The sequence below is a fragment of the Salvia miltiorrhiza genome, chromosome 1 (genome assembly GCF_028751815.1).
Source record: "Salvia miltiorrhiza cultivar Shanhuang (shh) chromosome 1, IMPLAD_Smil_shh, whole genome shotgun sequence".
Lineage (NCBI taxonomy): Eukaryota > Viridiplantae > Streptophyta > Magnoliopsida > Lamiales > Lamiaceae > Salvia > Salvia miltiorrhiza.
In genome coordinates, this window is record NC_080387.1 from 67681534 (window position 1) to 67703771 (window position 22238).

Sequence of the window (22238 nt, forward strand, 5' to 3'; positions counted from 1 at the left end):
ATATATATAATCGAAAAACATTAATTTATTTAATAGAAAAAATTAAAGTGAGGACATTTTCTTGCAATCTGTGACCCTTTAATTTGGTTGTAAATTTGTCTATGTATCTTCTTGTAATATAAAGGAGGTGAGAGGAACGCAACGTTCCTCTTCCAAAATAAAAATAAAAATGCAACGCTTATTTTATTTTACTTTTTTTAAGGAAAAGAAATATTAAAGGGAATCGAGCGTTTTGTTTTATCTAAACGGTGCCGTGTAAATGCAAAGCAATGCACTGCTATTAAATTAAATAATTAAAATAGGTATGGTTTTTTTCAAACAAAACGGTGCCGTTTTGGCACAGCAGCCGTTGCTGTGTTTTACTCGCACAGTAGAGGATCCCATCCCTCGTTGTTAGGGTTTTAGAATCAGAGTCAAAGATGGAGTAGCATTTTAGGGGTTTAGGGTTTATGTCTTGAACTACTTTTCCCATAAATCACAATTTTCAACTGTAGCGTAGTTTTTGTACTTGTACGTCCGTTCGGGTGATACACAGAAAACATCAAATTTGAATAATAGTATGTTATAAAAAATAAATATAATTAATCACAATATAAATAAATATAATTTTTTAACATAAAATAATCTATATATCAATCGCTTAATAAAGAACCTGAATATGAAAACATATATAAGTTTTCAACTTAATATAAATTGTAATGATAATTATAGTTCTTCAATAATTTAACGTTTAATATATAGTATTAAGATAATACAGATAAGAATTGTATATTTAATTGAAAAAAAAATATTTAGGTATTTTATTTATGTGATCCATATTTTTGTATGTAACTTCAAATCCCATAGCTATACGGAAAATATGAACTACAAATAAAAGAAAGTACTCTTTATATATTTTCTCTCCATTACCTTTTTCATTTTTCATTCATATTGATATATTTTTCTAAATTATACATTCAGTCACAAAACTTTTCAATTGTTAATTTCATATGATTAATTTTTTACTTTATCCATCCACCAAAGTTATGGTATTTTTGTCATTTTTAGCGTTCACCAAAACTTTAGCATTATTCTTTTTAGAACATGACCCATTATTTATCTTTTTTTTTTTATCCTTACAAATACTCCTTATTTAGAAAAAAAAAATTACATGTAACTCACTTAATTCAACTTCAGCTACCTTTTTCATATGTGGTGGGACTCTTTCTCTACTGTATAGAATGCACCAAATTTTGCTTTAAAATTTTTACCAAATCAAATTGTCATAATTTCCACCATCTATCTTTATACTTTAATCTTACAATATATATATATATATACACGCCACACTTAATTCAACCTCAACCAATACATACCCTTTATCTATTAAAATACTCCCTCCGTCCATCAAAAATATGTCACTTTACTTTTGGCACGGGTTTTAATAAAATGTGAGTGAAGTTGATAGTGGAGTAAGGGTCCCACTTTAAATGTGAGTGGAATGGTGTGGACCCTACTACTAAAAATGGATGTGGCATATTTTTTGTTGACGGACGAAAAAGGAAATTGTGACATATTTTTTGTGGACGAAGGGAGTAATATTCACCAACAATTTTATAGAAACATGTGCCCAACTAAAGTGTAATGCTTTATTGAGCTAATTTTTGAGGAATTGTCATAGAATTGTTCTAATCATGCATTTGTTAAATTTTATAATATATAATTTTATTTAATATTGTACTAATTTCAATGTTATGTGTTAATGATTGTTGATGTTAATCTCTATTTTTATATACATGCATGTTCAGATATTGTGCATGAAAATATTGTGGAGATTAAGCATCTTTTGATTGAAAAAAAATTGGATGTGAACAAAATCATCGATTTGAAGATTAAAAAAATGAAGTTTGTTGATAATGATATAGATGTTTGAACTCCACATTTATTTGAACAAGCCTATAATTTTTTATTTTTTGGGGGGGGGACCTATTAAAATCTTTATCAAAAAATTGTTTTAAACTATAATATGTGAAATTAGTCTTTTAAATGTTTTAAAATATAGTTGCTTTTCTAATTTAAAATATCTTAAATTTCTATTCCTAAAACTTAATATTTCTAAAGATAATATATGAAGCAATACTAAGGACAAAATAGAAAAAATATGTATAAATTATATTTTAATATTTATTGTAAAATATTAAAAAACTTTAATGAAACAAAAATAATATTGTATGTGAAAAATTTTATTTAATACACACCTCAAATGCTACCTATATTATAGCAAAATAAATCTTATCCTGCGTCGTATAATCACTCCATTTTAATTTTTCTCAATTCTCATTCATTCTTATTTATTTATATATTTCTAATCAATTTTTTACATTATAGCAAAATAAATCTTATCCTACGTGGCATCGTATAATCACTCCATTTTAATTTTCCTCAATTCTCATTTATTTATATATTTCTAATCAATTTTTACATTATAGCAAAATAAATTCTATCTTACGTGGCGTCGTATAATCACTTCATTCTAATTTTCCTCAATTCTCATTCATTCTTATTTATTTATACATTTCTAATTAATTTTTACATTTAAAAACTATTAAATAATCGTATAAAACTATTAGATAAAGTATGTACTATTAAATAATTGTATAAAACTATTAGATAAATCCAACATATCCATTTAATTATAAATCCTAAATATCCATTTGATTATCGGAACCCAGCCAAATTAAAACACATTAGCACTTCGAGAGTCCATTCGTCTATTTTCAAACACTTGAAATCCCTTCCAACCTCATACCAACTTTTCTTATATATATAAACTCAATGACCAACAAGAACTCATCATGCCTCATAATCCACCTTTTTTTTCACTTGAAAATTTGAACTTAATAAAATGATGACATCCAGAATAGGAATCCTTATACCCACTTAATTGAGATTGTTCCAAGTGTGACTAAAACTTAAATAAAGTATACCAATAAATTAATCCACGAAAAACAATCAATTCAAATGTCAATTCATTTTTTAGAAAAGATATTCTTCAACTAAATGTTATAAATAAATAAAATACATTCCTATGCCCAAACATATGTTTAGTTAAATTATTTCTTATCCGTCAAATTTAAAGAATTTGAATAAACTTAATACTCCCTCCGTCCCCCAAACACTTCCTAAGAGAAGATGACACGAGTTTTAATAAAAGTTAGTTATTTATTTGATAAGTGGAGAATGTGTCCCACAAAAAGTGAAATTATAAGAGTGATAGTTAGTGAAAGTGGAGAACGAGTCCCACAAAAAGTGAAATTATAAGAATAATAATTAGTGAAATTATTTCCAAAAATAGAGTAGAAAGATGTTTTGGGGACGAACCAAAATAGAAAAAAAAAAAAAAGGAAAATGTTTGAGGAATGGAGAGAGTAAATATTATCGATATACGATTAACAGCAGATGCAACACATCAATCGTACATCATATCATACTTTAAATTTACATATTTTTTTCTTTTAAAATCTTAAATCCCACATCAACTTTTTATAAACTTCATCAAATGAATATTTATATAAAAATGTATTTCTATTATCACAACCTATATTTAATTGGCGAAAGTGATTAAGATTAATATTATTTCAAATATTGTATTACTAATTTAATTTGATTATATCAAATTAATTAAAGAAATAGTTTATATATAAATTATTTCATATGCTATAATAATAAAAATAACATAAAATAATGAGTAAAATTTTGAAGTAGCCAAAATGAAGCATAAAACACAATTTATGACCACACATTGAAAAAACACAAATTTTGGCCATTTTTATTGATTTGGACGTTTTTGCCCTTAATGAGGCGGACTGGGTAGGATCAGGCACGCGGGTCGCGTGCCGGGTCGGGTTAGGCACTTATGGCACTAATAGTGCCATAAGTGCCATCGGAAATCCAAAATAAAACCAAGTAAAATAGTCATTTTGGCACTTATGGCACTATTAGTGCCATAAGTGCCAACGAAAATTCAAAATAAAACTAAGTAAAATGGTCATTTGGGCACTTATGGCACTAATAGTGCCATAAGTGCCATACGTGCAGTACAAATACAGAAACAACAACATCATTTAAACCCTAAATGAAACATCTAAACCCTAAATAGAACATCTAAACCCTAGGGGGAAGTGTGCACTTATGGCACTAATAGTGCCATAAGTGCCATACGTGCAGCACAGATCAGATCAGCACAGATCAGATCAGATCAGATCTGTCGATGGCTGAAATCGAAGGAGGCGGAGATCAGATCTGCCGATGGAGGAGGCGGCGCAACGATCAGATCAGATCCACCGCTGCCGCCTCATTAGATCAGATCTGCCGCCGCCGCCGCCTCATCATCTGCCACCTGACCAATCCCTTCTCCACGCGTTTCAGATGATCGTATCTCCTCCACCGCCGTCGCTTCATCCTTTACTCCGACGAATTTTGCCGCTGACTTATGCTCGGCGCCGCTGCGATCAGATCAGCTCCGCCGCTGCGATCAGATCTGCTCCGGTGACTTCTGCTCGGCGCCGCTGCCGCGTAGCCGCTGGAGAAAGAGAGAGGGATATGAGAAGGAGAGAGGAGATAGCGCAGCCGCTGGAGAGAGAGAGAGGGAGATGAGAAAGAGAGAGAAGGGTAGAATAGTCATGACATACAAAAAATGGCTAAAATTTATGTTTTTTCAAATGGTGGACAAAATTTGATGTTGTATGTTGAATAGGGCCATTCGGCCCTATTGTTTCTAAAATAATTATAAATGATGACATAAAATAATTTTCGTCGAATTTCGACGGGTAAGAAGCTAGTAAAGGAGATAACATGGATAAATCGACTATAATATGTTAAAGCCTTAAAGGTGATAATATGGAGATCATAGATCAACTAAATGGATAATATTTTTTTCTCTTACTTTTTATACTTCTTCAATCATATATATTTATTTTAAATTATTCATTCATCCTCAAGAAATATTTCAATTACTCCCTCCGTCCCAACTTTTAGTATCCAACTTTCCTTTTTTGGCCGTCCCACATTTTAGTATCCATTTCTATTTTTGGTAAAAGTAAGTGGGGCCCTTACTCCACTTTAATTATTTTAACTCTCACATAAAATGTGGGACCCTTGTTCCATCACAACGCATCAATCACTTTATTAAAACTCGTGCCGTTCTCAACTGGATACCAAAAGCCGAGACGGATGGAGTATTAATTTTATATAAAAATACATATTATACCAAAATTAACTATTAATAACTCAAAAGATATTGAATTTAGGGATATTTGCCGTAAAATACATGAACTTTCAGCAAATTCTGGTTTTTCGCATAACCTTTAAAATTTGAAAAAAAATACACCACCTTTCGATTTTTTCTGATTTTCCCCATTAGTATGAAATAACTCCAAATAGAAGTTGATTTTAGAACTTTTGGCTTAGATTTGTTGATTCTAAGCCGATGCATCGACTTTTATTATGCCACATTTATTATCCGTTATGCTTAGGTATCAAAAAATCTAAGTCAAAAGTCCTAAAATCAACTTTTATTTGGGGGTATTTTATACCCGTGGGAAAAATCAGAAAAAATGGAAAGGTGGTATATTTTTTTTCCAAATTTTAAAAATTATGGGAAAATAAGAATTTACTGAAAATTCGTGTATTTTACGGCAAATATCCCTTGAATTTATTATGTATTAATTAAGTAAAAAAAACGCACTACTTAAAAAATAAAATACATCAAATATATGAACGAAGCACATAAATTTAAATTCAGTTAAAGAATTAATTTAACCCAAAAAAGAAGAATACAATGATAAGCTCAACAATTATACTTAAGTTGAGCGAAAATTGTAAAATACAAGAATAAAGGAAAGAATCCCTCGAGTCAAAGAAAAAGAGAGAATCCCCAATCTAAACAGAGCGCCGCTCTTCTTCTTCTTCTCAACTCATCACCTCCATTTTTGAGCACCGCACGACAGCCGCGCCTCCCTCCCACTCCCACCGGGCCACCGCGCCTCTTCCCATTGGAGAGCCGCCACGCCAGACGCAGACGCGAGACGCCCAGTTGCGAGCAGTCCCGGCCTTTGCTCGCCTCCGACTCCGAGCTCCGGCGGCGGCAGTCCCTTTGGCCTTTGAAAGGTTGGTTTTGCTTATATGCTTGATTATGGAGTTGGGTGGGGAATCTGTAATCTTTTATAGGAAATCAGTAATTTGTTGAAGAAATGAGTAATCTATTCTTTGCTTCATTGTTTGTGACTCTGTTCGAACTGCATATTAGCGTATATGTGAAACAAGTACTATTTGGAGCATGCTTATACCCCTCAAATGTTCAACGATGAGAGTCCAAATGCTTGCATTTTTTTTTTGAAACGGAAATCCAAAACAATTATCTTCTCTCTCGTATTTCATATATATAATATGTCAATAACCGTGCTGAGGGATTTATATCTCGACTCCCAATTTTAATTCAGTTTTTCTCTGCAAGGTGTGTGTAGATTGTACTGTTGTAGTCTTGTAGATAGTACTCATAAACTATATTTTCTTAATTCAGTTTTTTCTCTGTAAGGGTTCGAATCATACTTCTAACATTTGAATTGTATTTTTTAGCATTAAATTCAAAATTGAAAATTTAAACCGGTTAATTCAGTTAACCGATTAGCCGGTTAACCGGACCGAAAATCGGTTCGGTTTCCGGTGAGCAGTTTCATGGTTAATCGGTTCTGGTTAACCGGAAAACCAGTTCAGTTATAACCAAACCGGACAGATTACCACCCCTATTTATGGAGAAAAACTTGAAATTCACGTTCTTTTAAATGTATCTAAAAATTTGGAGAAAAACAGTTTAAATTTTGCCGGGAAAATTTTAACGTTAGAACTGCTCTTTCATATAATATATAGATCATACTTTTTTATTGGAAAATGGAGATTGATTTGGAAAAGCTTCCGTTTGATCTCGACTTCCATCCATCAACTAATCTCGTCGCCGCCGGTCTCATTACCGGCCATCTCCTACTGTGAGTTCAGTTTCACCTCCCAGCTCTCCATCATATGAATTATGTCGGTGATGAATTCTTGTTCCATTTGCATTAGGTACCGTTATGATGCTGAAGCTACGCCTCAAAGGTACAATTCTCTAGTGGGCAATACAAAAGTCTCAATTTCACGTGTTGATTTAGTTAAACTTTTTTTGGTTATGTTGATTATCAGGTTGCTGGAAGTGAATGCTCATACCGAATCATGTAGGGCTCTCCGTTTCGTCAACGAAGGACGTGGTAATTTGTGTGCTTTCTCTAATACTGATTATTGTTGTGCCTCTGTTTTTATTTAGTTTCCTCAACTGAAATTGAATTTTGTGCTCAGCTATAGTCACCGGGTCTCCAGATTTTTCCATTCTTGCGACAGATGTCGAAACTGGTGCGGCAATTGCACGCCTTGATAACTCTCATGGGTGGGTTTTGCAAAAAATATTTGTGTTCCAGTTATGAGACTATTTTACATCTATCATAGATGTAGTATCACTTTTTCTGAAATTAAAAGGGTTACTTGCCAAATGTGTAGGGCTGCTGTAAATCGAATAGTTAACTTGACAGAATCTACTATTGCTTCCGGTGATGATGAAGGTTGTATTAAGGTGAAGTTCGCATCATGAGTGAAAAGTCAACCTCATGACCCAAAGTGTGTACTGTAGCTGTGCGCTATTTTGGAGGGTGTTGTGCTCTGCTAAATGAATCAATTGTGCTTGTCGTGATTTGTGTAAACTCCGTGAAACTCTTAAGAGCAGCAATTTGGGTTTGAATTTTGGCGGTCAATTTTCAGAGAAATACTCTTGTTGTTGATCAATTCAAACATGAATGCTACTGGGTAGCTCCCTCAGAGTGGGCGTACTTAATGCATTTAAATTGATTGTCCAATCTGCATCCACTGAATTTTACACCCTATCTTATTGCTAGTAAAATCACATCTTTTATTAGTGTGAGTTCACCTTCTATGTGGAATAATCTGTTGATCTGTGCATTGTTACCTAAAGTGCTCTGCTCCTAATTCTTTTTTAGTTGAGTTAAGAGAGATAAGCCATTGTTGTTTTTTGTTAGATTCTCCTTCTGACTCTATTGTTTGGTAGGGAGAGTGTCATTTTTTGCCAAGCAGCTAATTGCTGAGCCATTCTCTTTTAACTGTCTAATCAAGATATTTTAATTTTCCTTACTGCTATCACAGGTATGGGATACCAGGCAACGTACTTGCTGCAATACTTTAAATGTTCATGAAGAATATATTTCAGATATGACATTTGCATCAGACTCCATGAAATTGATTGGGACAAGGTAGTATTGTCCTCTGTATGTGTGCATGTGTCTGGTGAAATCCTGCAAAATGTTTGTTTTAAGATATAGGCTCTCAAGTTTAGCAAAATGTTTATTTTTAAAGCCTGTTAAGGGGGGCAGGGAAGTAGAATGTATAAATATAACTTTCTGAATTTTGTTACCATGTCATTTTTTATATTTCAATGTTCAGCTCTAAAACTCAAATTTCCTATCTTGGGTGTAGACAGCCATATTTTCCTGTTAAATGAGAACGTGGTAATAGCCATGTGATGATATTTTTCCGACTGCATGATTACACTTTCATTTACCTGACGTTTCCACTTCTCTTATATATCCTTTAACTATTATTAAATCTCTGAATACAGTGGGGATGGCACTTTATCAGTTTGCAATTTAAGAAGCAACAAGGTATGTTCTTTTGCTTTCTTTTAGCATTTGGTCATTCTGATTGCACTGCGTCAGACGTCAGTGCCCTTTATCAACTACCCTTAGTCAATGAATGATATGTGCTATTAATGTACATCAGGTTCAAACTCGATCAGAGTTCTCTGAGGACGAGCTGCTTTCTGTTGTGATTATGAAGGTTAGTCTAAATTTGCTCTAAAAAAGGGAAAGTTGTTTCTAGCGTAGAAGAGACCTGCTGAGTTTGCTTTAATTATTATCCATTAGCTTTAGCGAGTGATGAAACCTTTTTATTTCTATTTTGTTGTGTGACATTTGACAATATCAAGTTTAGTTTCTATCGCCATTGGTGCTTGACCTGTCTACTCTAATGAAGAACAAAGTGATAAAAAGTTGCCTGGAGAATTTGTCCTCCATGTAATTTGTCTTTTATGTTGGCTGACCTTTTGTTTTCCTCTTTATGGTTTTGCTTCATCTGGAGATGAGAAATGCCATCTTCGTTGCAACAATAGTTGTATGCAGCATGTTATATCTTTCCAGGTCACCTAGTATTTTTTGATATGCCTGACTTTTTTTTTTTTGCTTGTTTTCCTTTTGGAAGAATGGTAGGAAGGTTATATGTGGAACACAAAGTGGAACTCTATTGTTGTACTCGTGGGGATTTTTCAAGGATTGCAGGTACTATATGATTTTCCTGGATGTCTATTTTTGCTGTTTACATCTTTAAATATTGGGGTGGAATAGAGGACCCTGCACAATCTTTTTCTACTTTGGTTTGCATTAATTATTATAGGTTGATATTGATAGTAGCCTTTTAATGATTAGTGATCGTTTTGTTGATCTCTCTCCCAACTCTGTCGATGCCATGCTAAAGGTCAGTACTTTCATGATGATCTTTTTCCTATTTGCAATATTTCTTCTGCTTCTAGAGTTGTTTGTGTAATGAGATTATTCTAATTTCTTAAGCTTGACGAAGAAAGATTAATAACTGGTTCCGAGAATGGTATAATCAGGTGAGGATTTTGTGTTAAACTACTCACATTTTTTCACTTCAGATTTTAGGTTAACTTATATTTCCCTTTTTCTCTTTCTAGCCTGGTAGGTATACTGCCCAATAGAATAATTCAGCCAATTGCTGAGCATTCCGAATACCCTGTGGAACGTCTTGGTATGACTTATTCTTTTTTGCAAACAGATAATTTTAAGTTTTTACTTCTTTTGGTCAGAAGCCAAGCAATTTGATAACCTTTCGCATTTTGCTGTAATCTCTCACTGTCATTACTTATTTTGCATTGCAGCTTTTTCTCATGATAAAAAGTTCCTTGGAAGCATATCACATGATCAAACACTAAAGGTCAGGGCATCTCTTTATTGTACACTGTTTGATTCATGTATGCAGAATTTATGTTTGATTTATCTATTTATTTTTATCTGTGTATATCTTGTTTTGAAAGTTGGTATACATGATGTATGTTCTCAACCTATTGACCCCCTCTGTGAATAAATATAGCTATGGGATCTGGATGAATTGCTGCAAGGATCTGAAAATACTTTGCCAAATCGTTCTGCTGCATCAGATAGTGATAGCGATGGGATGGATGTCGATGCTAGTATCCCAAAACCTTCTAAAGGTATACCAATATCTTTTAGGCACATCCAGTTTTTCACTTTATAGAGTGGAAGGTAGCAAGTTCTTGAATTTTTCTCTTGTAGAATTCATCTTATCATCTTAGGTGGTAGCAGTGCACTTGTGTGTTTGTTGCTGCATATGTATAATTAACTGCATCAGTTTACTTATGTTTGAGTTCTCTTGTGAGGTTTGATATGGTTTGTCTTTGTTTAGATTGAAATTTACTGTGTTCGACGAATCATTCGATGTAAATCTTGTATAAAATAATTGATACAAATATCTTATTAACACGTGTGCTTTTGGCAATGTTTGCAGGGACCAAGAGAAAAAATGTAAGTAAGGGAAGCAATCTTAACAATTCAAGTAATTTCTTCGCAGAAATGTAGAATTGCTGAATTGTGGTTGAATATAGAAAATCGAAGTCAGAGTGTTGTGCTGACAATCTATTTTTGCAGATTTATATGTTTCTTAATTTTGGTTTCATTTTCTTGTATGGATCCAATCTAGCTAGAAATTTGTTTGTTGAGCTATTAAAATAGCTCGCGTGGATGATTTTAAGTTTTGTAGAAAAACTAGCTTATGATTCTTATTTACCATATTGTTTAGAAAAAAACATCTTATATACCATATTCTAGGGACCCATATTTCGGCCAAAAAACTTGTGTATTTAATCAATTCAAATTACCAGAGACAAGAAAAAGCTTAATGTTTGTTGCTATACGTTATTCCAATTTATTAGTTTATTTTAAATCTTAAGTACCTGTTTGATATCTTACTTGAGATAAAATCTAGATAAAATTATATGGATTAAGTAAGATTATTATTCTTTATCGTGTTTGATAGATTAAATTAACAAATTCAAAAAAAAAAAAGTTAATCTCTTTGTTGGCAGACCACGTCTCCCATTAACCCTTTTTTGTTGCAGGCCCCCCCTCCTAACTCATACAAAAATGGTCCCTTTCCCCCCTTCCCCAACCATTTCTTCCTTGGCTGAAGAGTTATCCCTCCATTGCCCCAACATTAAAGAAGAAGAAAAAAAAGGCAAAATCATCGTCTCTAATTTTCTAGAAAACCACTTGTCATTCACCAAAAAAATCAAGAAAATCATAACATAACACTATATTTTCTTATTTTTTGATCCCAGAACAAAAAACCATAACATCACACCTAAAAACCCATGACCTTCATGCCCCAATTGCATAGAAAAATTGCAGAAATAATTCCCGAATTTAGCTACTTTATCTCACCCAATTGCACCAACCACCAATACTTGGTAATCGCGCCGCCAATTGCACCGTCACCGCCATAGTCATGCCGGCCCAGCCATACTCCAATCGCTATGCCCCATAGCTGCGACGAGAATACCCATCGTTACAATAGAATAGCAAGTTAGCAACGTATGATTTTTGAATTTTTAAAGGGTAAATTTGTAATGTGAAAAATTAATCCATTACACTGTAGCATTCAAGAAACTGTGACTGGCCCTCGGTGGAGGATATACAAACGAGGTTGAACAGTGAATTATCAGCGGGCCTTGCCCTTTTTTCGGGCCTCAAAGTTTATTTTTCTAAGCTATCAAACAGCAAATTAACCCATATTACCTAATAAGTAATCTGGCCTAAACTACCCTATCAAACACGGCCTAAATCAACATTTCTTGAAAATATATAGTTTCATATTTTCTTCATCTTATTAGAAATTCATTATTCCCAACTCAAATCAAATTTACTTTTCAGTAAAATTTGTATTGCCTCACCTACGTACATTGAATTTTCCAACTAAAATCACTATTCAACGGAAATGTCCACTGTGCAAAGCGTGGCGCTAATACTTAATGATCAACAAATAAATATTTCTTTAATGTGGATCGAATGCTCCTCATTTCTTTTGCAATTTACTCCATGTCCAATAATCTTCTCTTTCTTCATTCTTTGAATTATTTGCAATCGAAAATTATACTCGTCAATACGAACATTACAAGTTTAAATTGTGATATGAAAATGAGTATAACATGTAGTAATAGACTAATACTCTGTTAATTAAAAGTTGTTTCTGAATGGATATTGGTTGAAAGTTGAAATATATACATTTGAATAGTGTACTCATTAATCATTATATAGCCATTTTATCTATATAAAGTGAGGTTCAAATGAGAAGTTATGTTTCAAGGTTAGATTGTGATTATTGCTTAGATACTATATATATATATATATATATAGGGTGTGGTTATAATGAGAACCACACTTATCGTGAGAACATAAGAACCATTAAAATCAATGCATCTACTATATAAATTAATGCATTCGCTATTAAATTTAATGCATCCGAAAATAATAAAAATTTTGCTCCCTTCAGGATTCGAACCCAGGATCTGCATTCATCCACCAAGATGATGCATCCACCGTAGATCTTGATGATCGAATGGCTTAAAATGGTTCTCCGTTCTAATTTTATTTAGTGGTTCTTATTTGAACCCCTCCCTATATATATATATATATATATATATATATATATATATATTGAGTACAATATGTTATAGTCTAGTTAAGGTCCAACAATTAATTTCATTTGTCAAAAGGTTGTGAATAGTGAGGTGAGATCCAGTGTCCCACAATTTTATGTGTGTCACTGTGTCCCATGCTTATATCTATTATTTTAAAAAATATTTTTATAAAAATAAAATTTATTATAATACTATGAATTATATTGGAATTTTATTTCAAAAAATTAAATTTTTTTATAAAAAATATACCATGACTTTGAATTTATCAACCTATTATTTGCTAATAAAACTGAAATTAAATGATAAAAAATAATTATATACCCTAAATTGATGGAATAAAACCTAGTTTATAATCACAAAATTAAACTAAAGCATATAAAATTGAAATTGAAGAAAATATACATAAGAAATTAAACAAAATTGAAAGTGGGACACAAAGTGGGACATAAAGTGTGGTACTGAATCTCATTCAGTGAATAGTTAGACATAAAGTGTGGTACTGAATCTCATTCAGTGAATAGTTTGGTCAAATGGTTAAGTTGACATGAATTGAAATTATACAATTCATCAATATTGTTTTATCAAAAGATTTCAATATTGTTGTTATGTATCATATATTTTTATATGTTTATTTATTCAAATATTTCTATGTCTCTTATTTTTTATTATTCTTGCACAAAATCTTTTAACCGGTCCATATTTAAAAAAAAAAATACATGTCAATGTTATGTTTAAAGTTCTTATAATAAGATGTGATTTTCTCAATAACCAACCCTAATCAACAACACTTTGTATAGAATATTAAACATTTGTCGCGATGCATATTGATTGACTCATGCAACCAGCAAATATTAATATACCCAGCGACTAAATAATTAATTAACTAATAATAAATAAACAAATAAAACAAAAGAAATGATGACACAACAAAACTAATTGTCGATTGAGTCAAACATAGTGAATAACAAAGACGTGCATCCTCCCCCTCAAGAACAAAGCATTATTCTAAAAAACCACAAACCACAACAAAAGACTAATGCAACAACAAAATCCAACCACAAAAGTACCACAACAAACGCCTAATCAAACAACACGAACACGAAAACAAAGAGGAGACGAGAGAGTATCCAACAACACCAACACGAAAGCAAAGAGGAGACGAGAACAACGTTGTCATACACGAATCTTGTTTCCTTTGATACACTGAAGCACACGCTTTCCATGTGGGTGGCTATGCAGGTTGGGATTATTGGCCTGAATCAGACTGATCATGGCGCTGCGCAGACCTCCCTGCAAATTCAAACTCATATAATTAAGTAAGAGTAGAAAAGAATTGAAGAAAATATATGTTACCTTAGAGGCTGCAAAGGCAGATTGAGCAACGTAGTTGCCGAAGGGATCTTGAAGAACCCTCAAGAAATGCGGGCTGTAGATGAGTTCCTCAATGATGGGGATGATTTGGGTATCTTGAGTGATGTCAGGATCCTTGAGGAATTTCTCCACCACATTGGATCCGTATTTGCTCATGGACAAGGACACGATGTTGCCAGATAGCTGGGCGATGATGTTGCCTGTGGCGTGCGCCATTCTCAGTCCCAGAATGTACTGAACCACGTAGTTGCCGTACGGATGCTCCGACAGCATGAGGGCGTTGGAGGTGATCTCAGATATCAGGCGGTCGCGCGGCTCCCCCACCGCGTGCTCCACGCATTGTTGGAGAACGCAGCATCCGCTTTTGTCCGTCGCAATCTCCATGCAGTGATCCGCTACCACGTTCAGTATATGCTGATAAACAAACCCTAATTAGCAAGTATAAGTGAAAACACAGTCCACTCATTAGGTTTAGGGTTACCTTTTTATCTTCAACAGAATAGAATTTCAAGAAATACTGAATGACATGATGGCCGTTCATGCTCTTGGTGAGTGGAAGAGTTATACGCCTCAGAACTGATATCAGACGAGACCTTTGCTCCGCCGTCGTCAGAAACTCAAGCAATCTCTGCACAGATCTACTTCTGCATATATACAACATTAATTTTAAAATTCAAAATGTTGATCATCATCATATATATACATACATACATACCCGTGCGTATCAACGCAGATATCCATGAATCTGTGCTCGTCATTGATGACCGCCATGAGCAAGTGTGTCATCTGCTCTTGATTGCAGGCGGCCAGGAATTTCTGCACCAGATAATTCCCAAATTGATCCACCATCAATTCGCATATATGATCCTTCACCTCCATAAATATCATCTGAATCTCCTCCGGCTTCCCCTCCTCGAACTTACTCTGCAGGAATCTGCATCCGTTCTGATCCGTCGCCACTGAGAAGATCTTCCCCCTCAAATCCTTCAACGACGTCAAGCTTCGACCTCGGCCCATCCCCAATTCATATGAATTTCGGAATTGACTATTATTATGATTATACCCGTTCAAATTCGTATTATCCCTCCAAGAATTGTACAGATTGTCGTCGAAATCGGAATTCATGTACAATCCTCTCGCCGCCGATTGGATCCTCATCTGCCGCATGTCAATAATGTTTCTCCCGTTGTTGTTGTCGTTCAACATCGAGTAGTTCCGGCCGCCGTTGTAATTAGGCTGCGGTGCCGTAATTAATGCCGAAGGCCGGACGGTCGGCATGACGCTGAGCCTCGCAAATTCGGATTCCAGCAGCGCTTGGTCGTCGGCGTAGCGAGGGCTGATGTGGACGCCCGTGCCGTTCATGTTCAGATGGTTGCCGGCGGTAAGAAAATCGTTGTTGTGCTGCTGGTGATTGACGAAACCGGCGGCGGCGGCGGGTAGCTGGTTTCCGGCGGCCCAGAATTGGGAATTGGAATTGGGCTGGTCGGATTGGAGATAGTGGTTGGCGGCGGCGGCAGCGAAAAACGCTGCGTGGTGGTGGTTTCCGGTGGCATCGGGGTGGTGGTGGTTTCCAGTCATAGAGAATTCTTGAAAAGCTGCGAAATTTCTGAACAACTCAACACCGTCACGGCGATCCATGGTATTGTAACCGATGAACCTAGAGAGGAAATTCTTGGTTTTAATTTAAGTGTGCAGAGGGTTTTTTAGCGAAAAGGAATTTGAAGGGTAGATTATATCATGATGGCGGCTGTATGCTTCTCAAGAGATTGATTCTAAAGAGAGAGATAAAAACCCCCGATATGTTTGCAGCAAATTAGCAACGATCATTAGGGTTTTATTTCTTTTAGTTGCCGAGGCTGTAATCGTCTGTGCCATCCGATCCCATGCATATCCCCTATTGATTTGATTTATTCGGTTATTCCTATATCTTTGGAGCCTTCATAATATCTCATCTTAATTTAAAACGAATCACATTGTATATCTTTATTATATCTATACGGAGAACCACTCCCACAAATAATACTAAGTTATATTTTCTCGCCAAAACCACCATACTATTATTGAAAATATTTTTTTTAATTTTATTTATTTGTTCATTTGGTCTACTCTAAATCATATAAATATCTTTATGTTATAACTTTTTATTCATAGAATTTATCACATTTTCACGGTTTTTTTAAGGATTATTGGCGCATAACACAAACTTTGGATCAATTTTGATTTTTAACACGAATCTTAAAAAATGTGTTAAAAAATACATCAATTTATTAATTGTAGTAATTTTAACACGAACTCTATTTCCGAACAAATAAAGCTAATTTGACATGCTGAAATATTGATGTGGACAAATCACATTATATAGGGATGATTGCCCATAAAATACTGAACTTTAATCCAATTCTGATTTTGCACATAAACTTTGAATTGTACCATGATAATTACTAAACTTTTGATTTTATTTGATTTTGCTACTAATCCAAATTCCAGCCAAATACCAAGCTAAAATATATAATATGGTGTGCCAATTTTGACGTGGCGTATTTATTCTTGCGTGACAATTGGTTGGCAAAATAATATTTTTTTTATTTAATTTCATAACAATAAAAAAAACACAAAGTAAATAACTCAAATTGTCAATAATCTAATATATCAAATCAAATAATAGTATTTTTTAGTTGAATTAATTAATTGAATAAATTCAATAATAGTAAGGGGATTCTTCGAATTTAGGTGTGTCAGCCAAAAAATATTTTAATTATCAATAACTTAATATATAAAAAAAATTATTTAGCTAAATAATACTCCCTCCGTCCATGAAAGAACTTCCTAGGAGGGAGTGGCACGGATTTTAAGAAAAAATATTGTTGAGTGTATTGAGAGTGGATAAAAGGTAGTTGAGTGTATTGGGAGTGGTGAAAAGTTGTTATAATTAATATTGAGAGTTGTGAAAAGTGAAAAGTAAGAGGATTATAAGTGGTGGAGTATAGTCCTAGGAAGTTCTTTTGTGGACGTCCCAAAAAGGAAAGATAGAAAGTTCTTTTGTGGACGGAGGAAGTAACGTTTATTAATTTTCATTATCTAAAAATTAATTTTTTTTATAAACTATATATATTTATACTATTTGAATGACTTCTATTTTATATATTGGAGTAATCAGTTGTGTAATAGTGAATTAGAAAAAAAATGATTTAAACTTGAGAATTAAAAAAATACTACTCCCTCCGTCCCTGAAATAAGTTCCTCTTTTTCCATTTTGGGACGTCCCCCAAATAAGTTCCTCTTTCTTTCTTTCTATTTTTGGACAACTACCCCACCACTAATAATACTTTATTTATTCTTACTTTTCACTTTTCACCACTCCCAATACTAATTATACCACTTTTTCACCACTCTCAATACTAATTATAACATATTTTTCTCCACTATCAATACACTTTACCATTTTCCTTAAAACCCGTGCCGTCCCCAAAGAGGAACTTATTTTGGGGACGGAGGGAGTACTTCCTCCGTCCCGCTATTCAAGTCATGTTTTTCTTTTTGGATTGTCCCACCGATAATGTTCGTTTCCTAAAAAGGAAATAATAAGGGGATGCTTAACATTAATTAAACTCTCACCTACCGGACTTCAACCCCCCATTTAATTTTCTCCTATTTTCTCTCCATTTGAGTCCGTCGCATATAGAAACCCTAAAACTACTCTCTCTCTCTCGAATCGCGATCGGCGCTCTGCCTCTCCGATTCTCCGACGCTCCGCCGTCGACTTTCTTGGGTTTCAGTCGCCGCTCCTCTGCATTCGTCTCTCACCTTCAATTGCTCACCCATCTGAATCCCTGTGATTTAACTCCGTCAAAATCCGAAGCTCTCTCTCTCTCTCGCTTTCTATTTCGTCGCCTTTGGTTTCAATTTGTCAACTTATGCCCATTAATTTCGAATTTAGGTAGGTAAAAATTTCACTCACACATTATATTAATATAAATAAAATTACACATTATACAAAAATAAATTTAAAAAATTAAGTCTTTTAATAATGATAAATTAGAAATAATTAGTTATTCCTTAAACACAAACTAAATCATGTTGACCACACTCTTAAATCATCTAATTTGCTTCTCCTTAATCTCCGTGCCGAAAAGAAATGGGACTTGAATAGCGGGACGGAACGGAGGAAGTATTATTTGATTTGATAATTGACAATTTTGGTTATTTGCTTTGTGTTCTTTTTTTATTAATAAAAAATTAACAATAAATACGTCACGTCAAATATTGGCACATCATATTAGCTTGATATTTGACCGGAATTTGGATTAGTAGCAAAAACAGATAAAATCTAAAGTTTAGTAATTTTCACGCTACAGTTCAAAGTTTTTGTGCAAAATCAGAATTGGACAAAAGTTCAGTATTTTATGGGCAATTAACCACATTATATAATGGGTTATTGGTGCATAAATACACCAATTTTTAGGGGTGAACATTCGAATTTGGGATCAAATTTTTTGAAATGTGAATTTTTTTCCCCTGAAATTCAATCCGATCCTAACCATATTATTCGAAAATCCGAATATGATAATTCAAAAAATTTCGAATAAAATCCGATCCGAAAATTTTGAAATGTGAAAAAAAGACTGAAATCCAAAAATAAAAAAAATCAAAAAAATTCAAAATAGTTATCAACCTAATCATTTTAATAATTACAATCAAATTAAGATCCTAATTAACAAGCCATTAATTATAATCAACTAAGATGAGAGTATATGGTTAGAATTTAGTAATACTCCTATTAACTATTTAAAAGCTAATGACTATATATATTTATGTATAATATTATAATATTATTTATATTAAAAATAAAATCTGGATTTCAGACTCTTTCAGATATTATAAGTGTCAATCTGATGCAATCCGAAAATCTGAAAAATCCTAACCAAAGTTTGGTTTGAATCAAATATTCGGATTTCGAATACTTTGCTCACCCTTACCGATTTTGGACCAATTTTAGTTTTAACACTAATTTTAAGAAGTGATAAAATGTACGATCAATAACCCTTTTTCACACTTTTTAAAGTTCGTGTAAAAAATCAGAATATGTCCAATGTTGGTGTATTTTTGCGATAACTTTTTTTTTAATTTAATACTTCATCCGTCTCATTAGACTTGCCCCATTTTTTTGGGCAAGATTATTAAGGAGAGTATAATTAGTATAGTAAAAGTGTGTAAATGTGTGAGACCATATTGTTTGTAGCATAAAATCATTACCAAATATAGAAACAAAACAAGATCAATGGGACGGATGAAGTATGTAATAACATATCTTTATCCTAAATGATCGTAAAATGGTCAATAAATGTATAAAATTATTTAATAAACATATAAATAAAATATCAGAATATTAATCTAGATAAAATTCATGATCAATTGTGAACTTTTAACATATTTATTTATTTAGTCAACAAGTATAAAATAAATTTTGAATATTTAAGATTAATCAATCCAATATACTCCCTCCGTCCCACAAATCTTGAGTCACTTTTCTTTTTCGGCCGTCCCACGAATCTTGAGTCATTTTCTTGTGCGGCAAAAAAATTATCCTTTATTCACCTTTCACTTTTTCACCTACTACACTTAACACACTAAATACCATTTTCTTAATTTCCGTGCCAAAAAGAATTGACTCAAGATTCGCGGGACGAAGGGAGTAATATATATCTATATCTATATAATATATAATAACGATTACATATTGCCGTAATTAGTAACTTTTATTTTCAATTATTTTCATATATAGTTCTAAAAATGATATATATATATATATATAAATATATATATATATAAATGACATATCATACTTATATACTGGTAATTTTGAATCAACAATTAATAATAAATGTTACAATGACTTAACTCATGATAACAAATTAATTTTAATAGTTTAATTGAATGTTATAACTTCTACAATGACATGTAATAAACTTAAGAAGATTTACTTATGTAAAATTAATACTCCCTCCGTCCCAAAGGAAATGTCCTCCTTCTTTTGGGCACGGTTATTAAGGATGCATAATCTGCCTAATCTAGTAGAATATTAAGGAAATTTCAGTTTCTACTAGATTAGGCAGCATATAAGATTCAATGACAGATTATGCATCATTTCAGTTTCTACTAGATTAGGCAGATTATGCATCCTTAATAACCGTGCCCAAAAGAAGGAGGACATTTCCTTTGGGACGGAGGGAGTAATAAATTATGTTATTGCCTAAAAAAAAGGTTATATAAATGATATATTCGATACAATAAGTATATATACATATTTATTGATTTTAATATATAATAAATAAAATATTATAGTTGATGAATGTTCATTAACTTAATATGAATATCTAATACTTTCTCCGTCTCAATTCAATAAGCGGTAAGTTTTGGGCACGGATACTAAGAAATAAATAGTTTATAATAAAATATAAAAGATAGTAATTTTTTTGAGGAAAAATATATGGATATTTTGATCAACATTTTAACTAACTAATAATGATCGTTGATAAAAATATGTTGTTGAGATATTGCTCATTGATTTTAATCACATACAATTATAAAAACTTATCTTTATTTGAACCACCCTTATAATATTGGATCTATCTTTTTTAAGTTAAAAAACTAATGAATTTTATCTTTTAATTATGAAAATATCTTTATTTAAGAAATTTACTTATACTTTAATTCAAAAAAAATATATTACTTATAATATTTACTAATTTGGTTAAATAACTATTATCGTTTAGTGTACTGGAGCAAAACTAATATTTATAACAAAACTAAATTAATTACTCTCCCTAAAACTTGATTTAGATAAAATTAATCGTTATTAATGTATATAACTTTATGTGTGTGTGTATATATATGTATATATATAATTTATTTAAATGATTTTCATATTTAAGTTAATCAATTAATCTTGTCTACGAACAATGAGGTCCAGGGGATCAAACCCCACCGCTCCCCTCCCCCTCCCCCAAAAGTAAAAAAAAAATTGTTAATAAGTTTTAAAAACGTGAAGACTTTATGTTTTGAATATATATTACATCCTACGTTCCAATAATGAAGATACATTTTATTTGGACACGAAAATTTAGGAGAATTAGATTAAGGAGTTTAGTGTAAGTTTTAAATTATTTTAGCTCTATCTCATGAGCAATTAACTCTCTTCTTCTCTGGCGGAATCGCCGGCCGCCGACCACCACCACAGACTTCACTAATTTTTATTTTTATGAGGCAAAATAGAACTTCAATAAAACAATGCTCAAGAGTTCAACAGAAGGGAGGAAACAAAAAAACAGAAACAGGAAAGCAAACACGATCAAAAGGGTGAAAACAAACAATATGAGCAGTGAGGCAAAGGAAGTTGCCGAATCTGTTTACGAAGGCGTCAAAGGCTGTCGATGATCTCTACGACATTCGAGACACTTATTTTTCTGGATATGTATGTAAATCAAAATATAAGCATGTCAGGTAATATATGTAAAGAACAAAATGGCGACCACAGTTTTCGGTCGTTAAGCCTTTAACGATCGAATTTTCGAGTTTAACGACCGAATTTTCGGTCGTTTGAGCCGCGTTTTCTTGTAGTGTCAAATTCGGTGGCTTAGATTGTGAAAAAAATTTAGCTTCTAGAAACAAACAATCTATCTTTCAGCAGTAAATCAATAAAGATTGTGAGAAATTTCTATGTTCAAGATACGAACAATCTATCTTTAAGGAGTAGATACAATTATTGAAACATATCGAAGATTTCCATTAATGTTAACTAGAGTGTAACCCGCAAAATTCGACGGCTATTACTTTACATCATAATTTATAATCGTTCTAAATTATTTTTATGATGAAATAGTTATTATATAAATTATTTTTTAAATTAATTTAATTCGATCGAATTAAACTGATGATGCATTTCAAATTATATTAATCTCAATCCCTTTCGTTAATTAAATATTAGTTGGGATATAAAAATATC

At 32.7% G+C, this 22238-nt stretch overlaps 2 protein-coding genes and 1 long non-coding RNA gene across 3 annotated transcripts; 1 reads left to right on the forward strand and 2 right to left on the reverse strand.

Moving 5' to 3' along the window:
* The first annotated feature begins 6113 nt into the window (after positions 1-6113).
* Positions 6114-10845, forward strand: LOC131005298 (WD repeat-containing protein 55). Its single transcript, XM_057932198.1, has 16 exons — positions 6114-6147; positions 6907-7022; positions 7099-7131; positions 7216-7280; positions 7369-7456; positions 7567-7639; positions 8224-8330; positions 8696-8738; positions 8857-8913; positions 9334-9410; positions 9558-9606; positions 9699-9745; positions 9827-9900; positions 10031-10086; positions 10243-10363; positions 10678-10845. Exons 2-16 carry the CDS (start codon positions 6928-6930, stop codon positions 10746-10748), a joined length of 1056 nt encoding a protein of 351 aa, XP_057788181.1. The 5' UTR covers positions 6114-6147; positions 6907-6927; the 3' UTR covers positions 10749-10845.
* A 554-nt stretch (positions 10846-11399) lies between these two features.
* On the reverse strand, positions 11400-12009 carry LOC131005299 (uncharacterized). The gene is made up of 2 exons (XR_009095243.1): positions 11817-12009; positions 11400-11712 (listed from the first exon to the last, which is right to left on the reverse strand). It is a non-coding gene; the product is annotated as an uncharacterized LOC131005299 (long non-coding RNA).
* Positions 12010-13781: 1772 nt separating this feature from the next.
* Positions 13782-16026, reverse strand: LOC131005300 (pumilio homolog 12-like). The gene is made up of 4 exons (XM_057932199.1): positions 14952-16026; positions 14718-14880; positions 14219-14650; positions 13782-14155 (listed from the first exon to the last, which is right to left on the reverse strand). Exons 1-4 carry the CDS (start codon positions 15872-15874, stop codon positions 14039-14041), a joined length of 1635 nt encoding a protein of 544 aa, XP_057788182.1. The 5' UTR covers positions 15875-16026; the 3' UTR covers positions 13782-14038.
* Between the last annotated feature and the right edge of the window lie 6212 nt (positions 16027-22238).

Excerpts from the sequence above, each read along its gene's own strand:
- LOC131005298 (XM_057932198.1), top strand. The coding sequence starts at position 6,928 with ATGGAGATTGATTTGGAAAAGCTTCCGTTTGATCTCGACTTCCATCCA. Across the intron at positions 7,132-7,215 it reads GCTGAAGCTACGCCTCAAAG|GTTGCTGGAAGTGAATGCTC; the intron begins GTACAATTCTCT and ends GTTGATTATCAG. Across the intron at positions 8,331-8,695 it reads ATGAAATTGATTGGGACAAG|TGGGGATGGCACTTTATCAG; the intron begins GTAGTATTGTCC and ends CTCTGAATACAG.
- LOC131005300 (XM_057932199.1), bottom strand. The coding sequence starts at position 15,874 with ATGGATCGCCGTGACGGTGTTGAGTTGTTCAGAAATTTCGCAGCTTTT. Across the intron at positions 14,881-14,951 it reads ATCTGCGTTGATACGCACGG|AAGTAGATCTGTGCAGAGAT; the intron begins GTATGTATGTAT and ends GTATATATGCAG. Across the intron at positions 14,651-14,717 it reads ATTCTGTTGAAGATAAAAAG|CATATACTGAACGTGGTAGC; the intron begins GTAACCCTAAAC and ends TTTGTTTATCAG.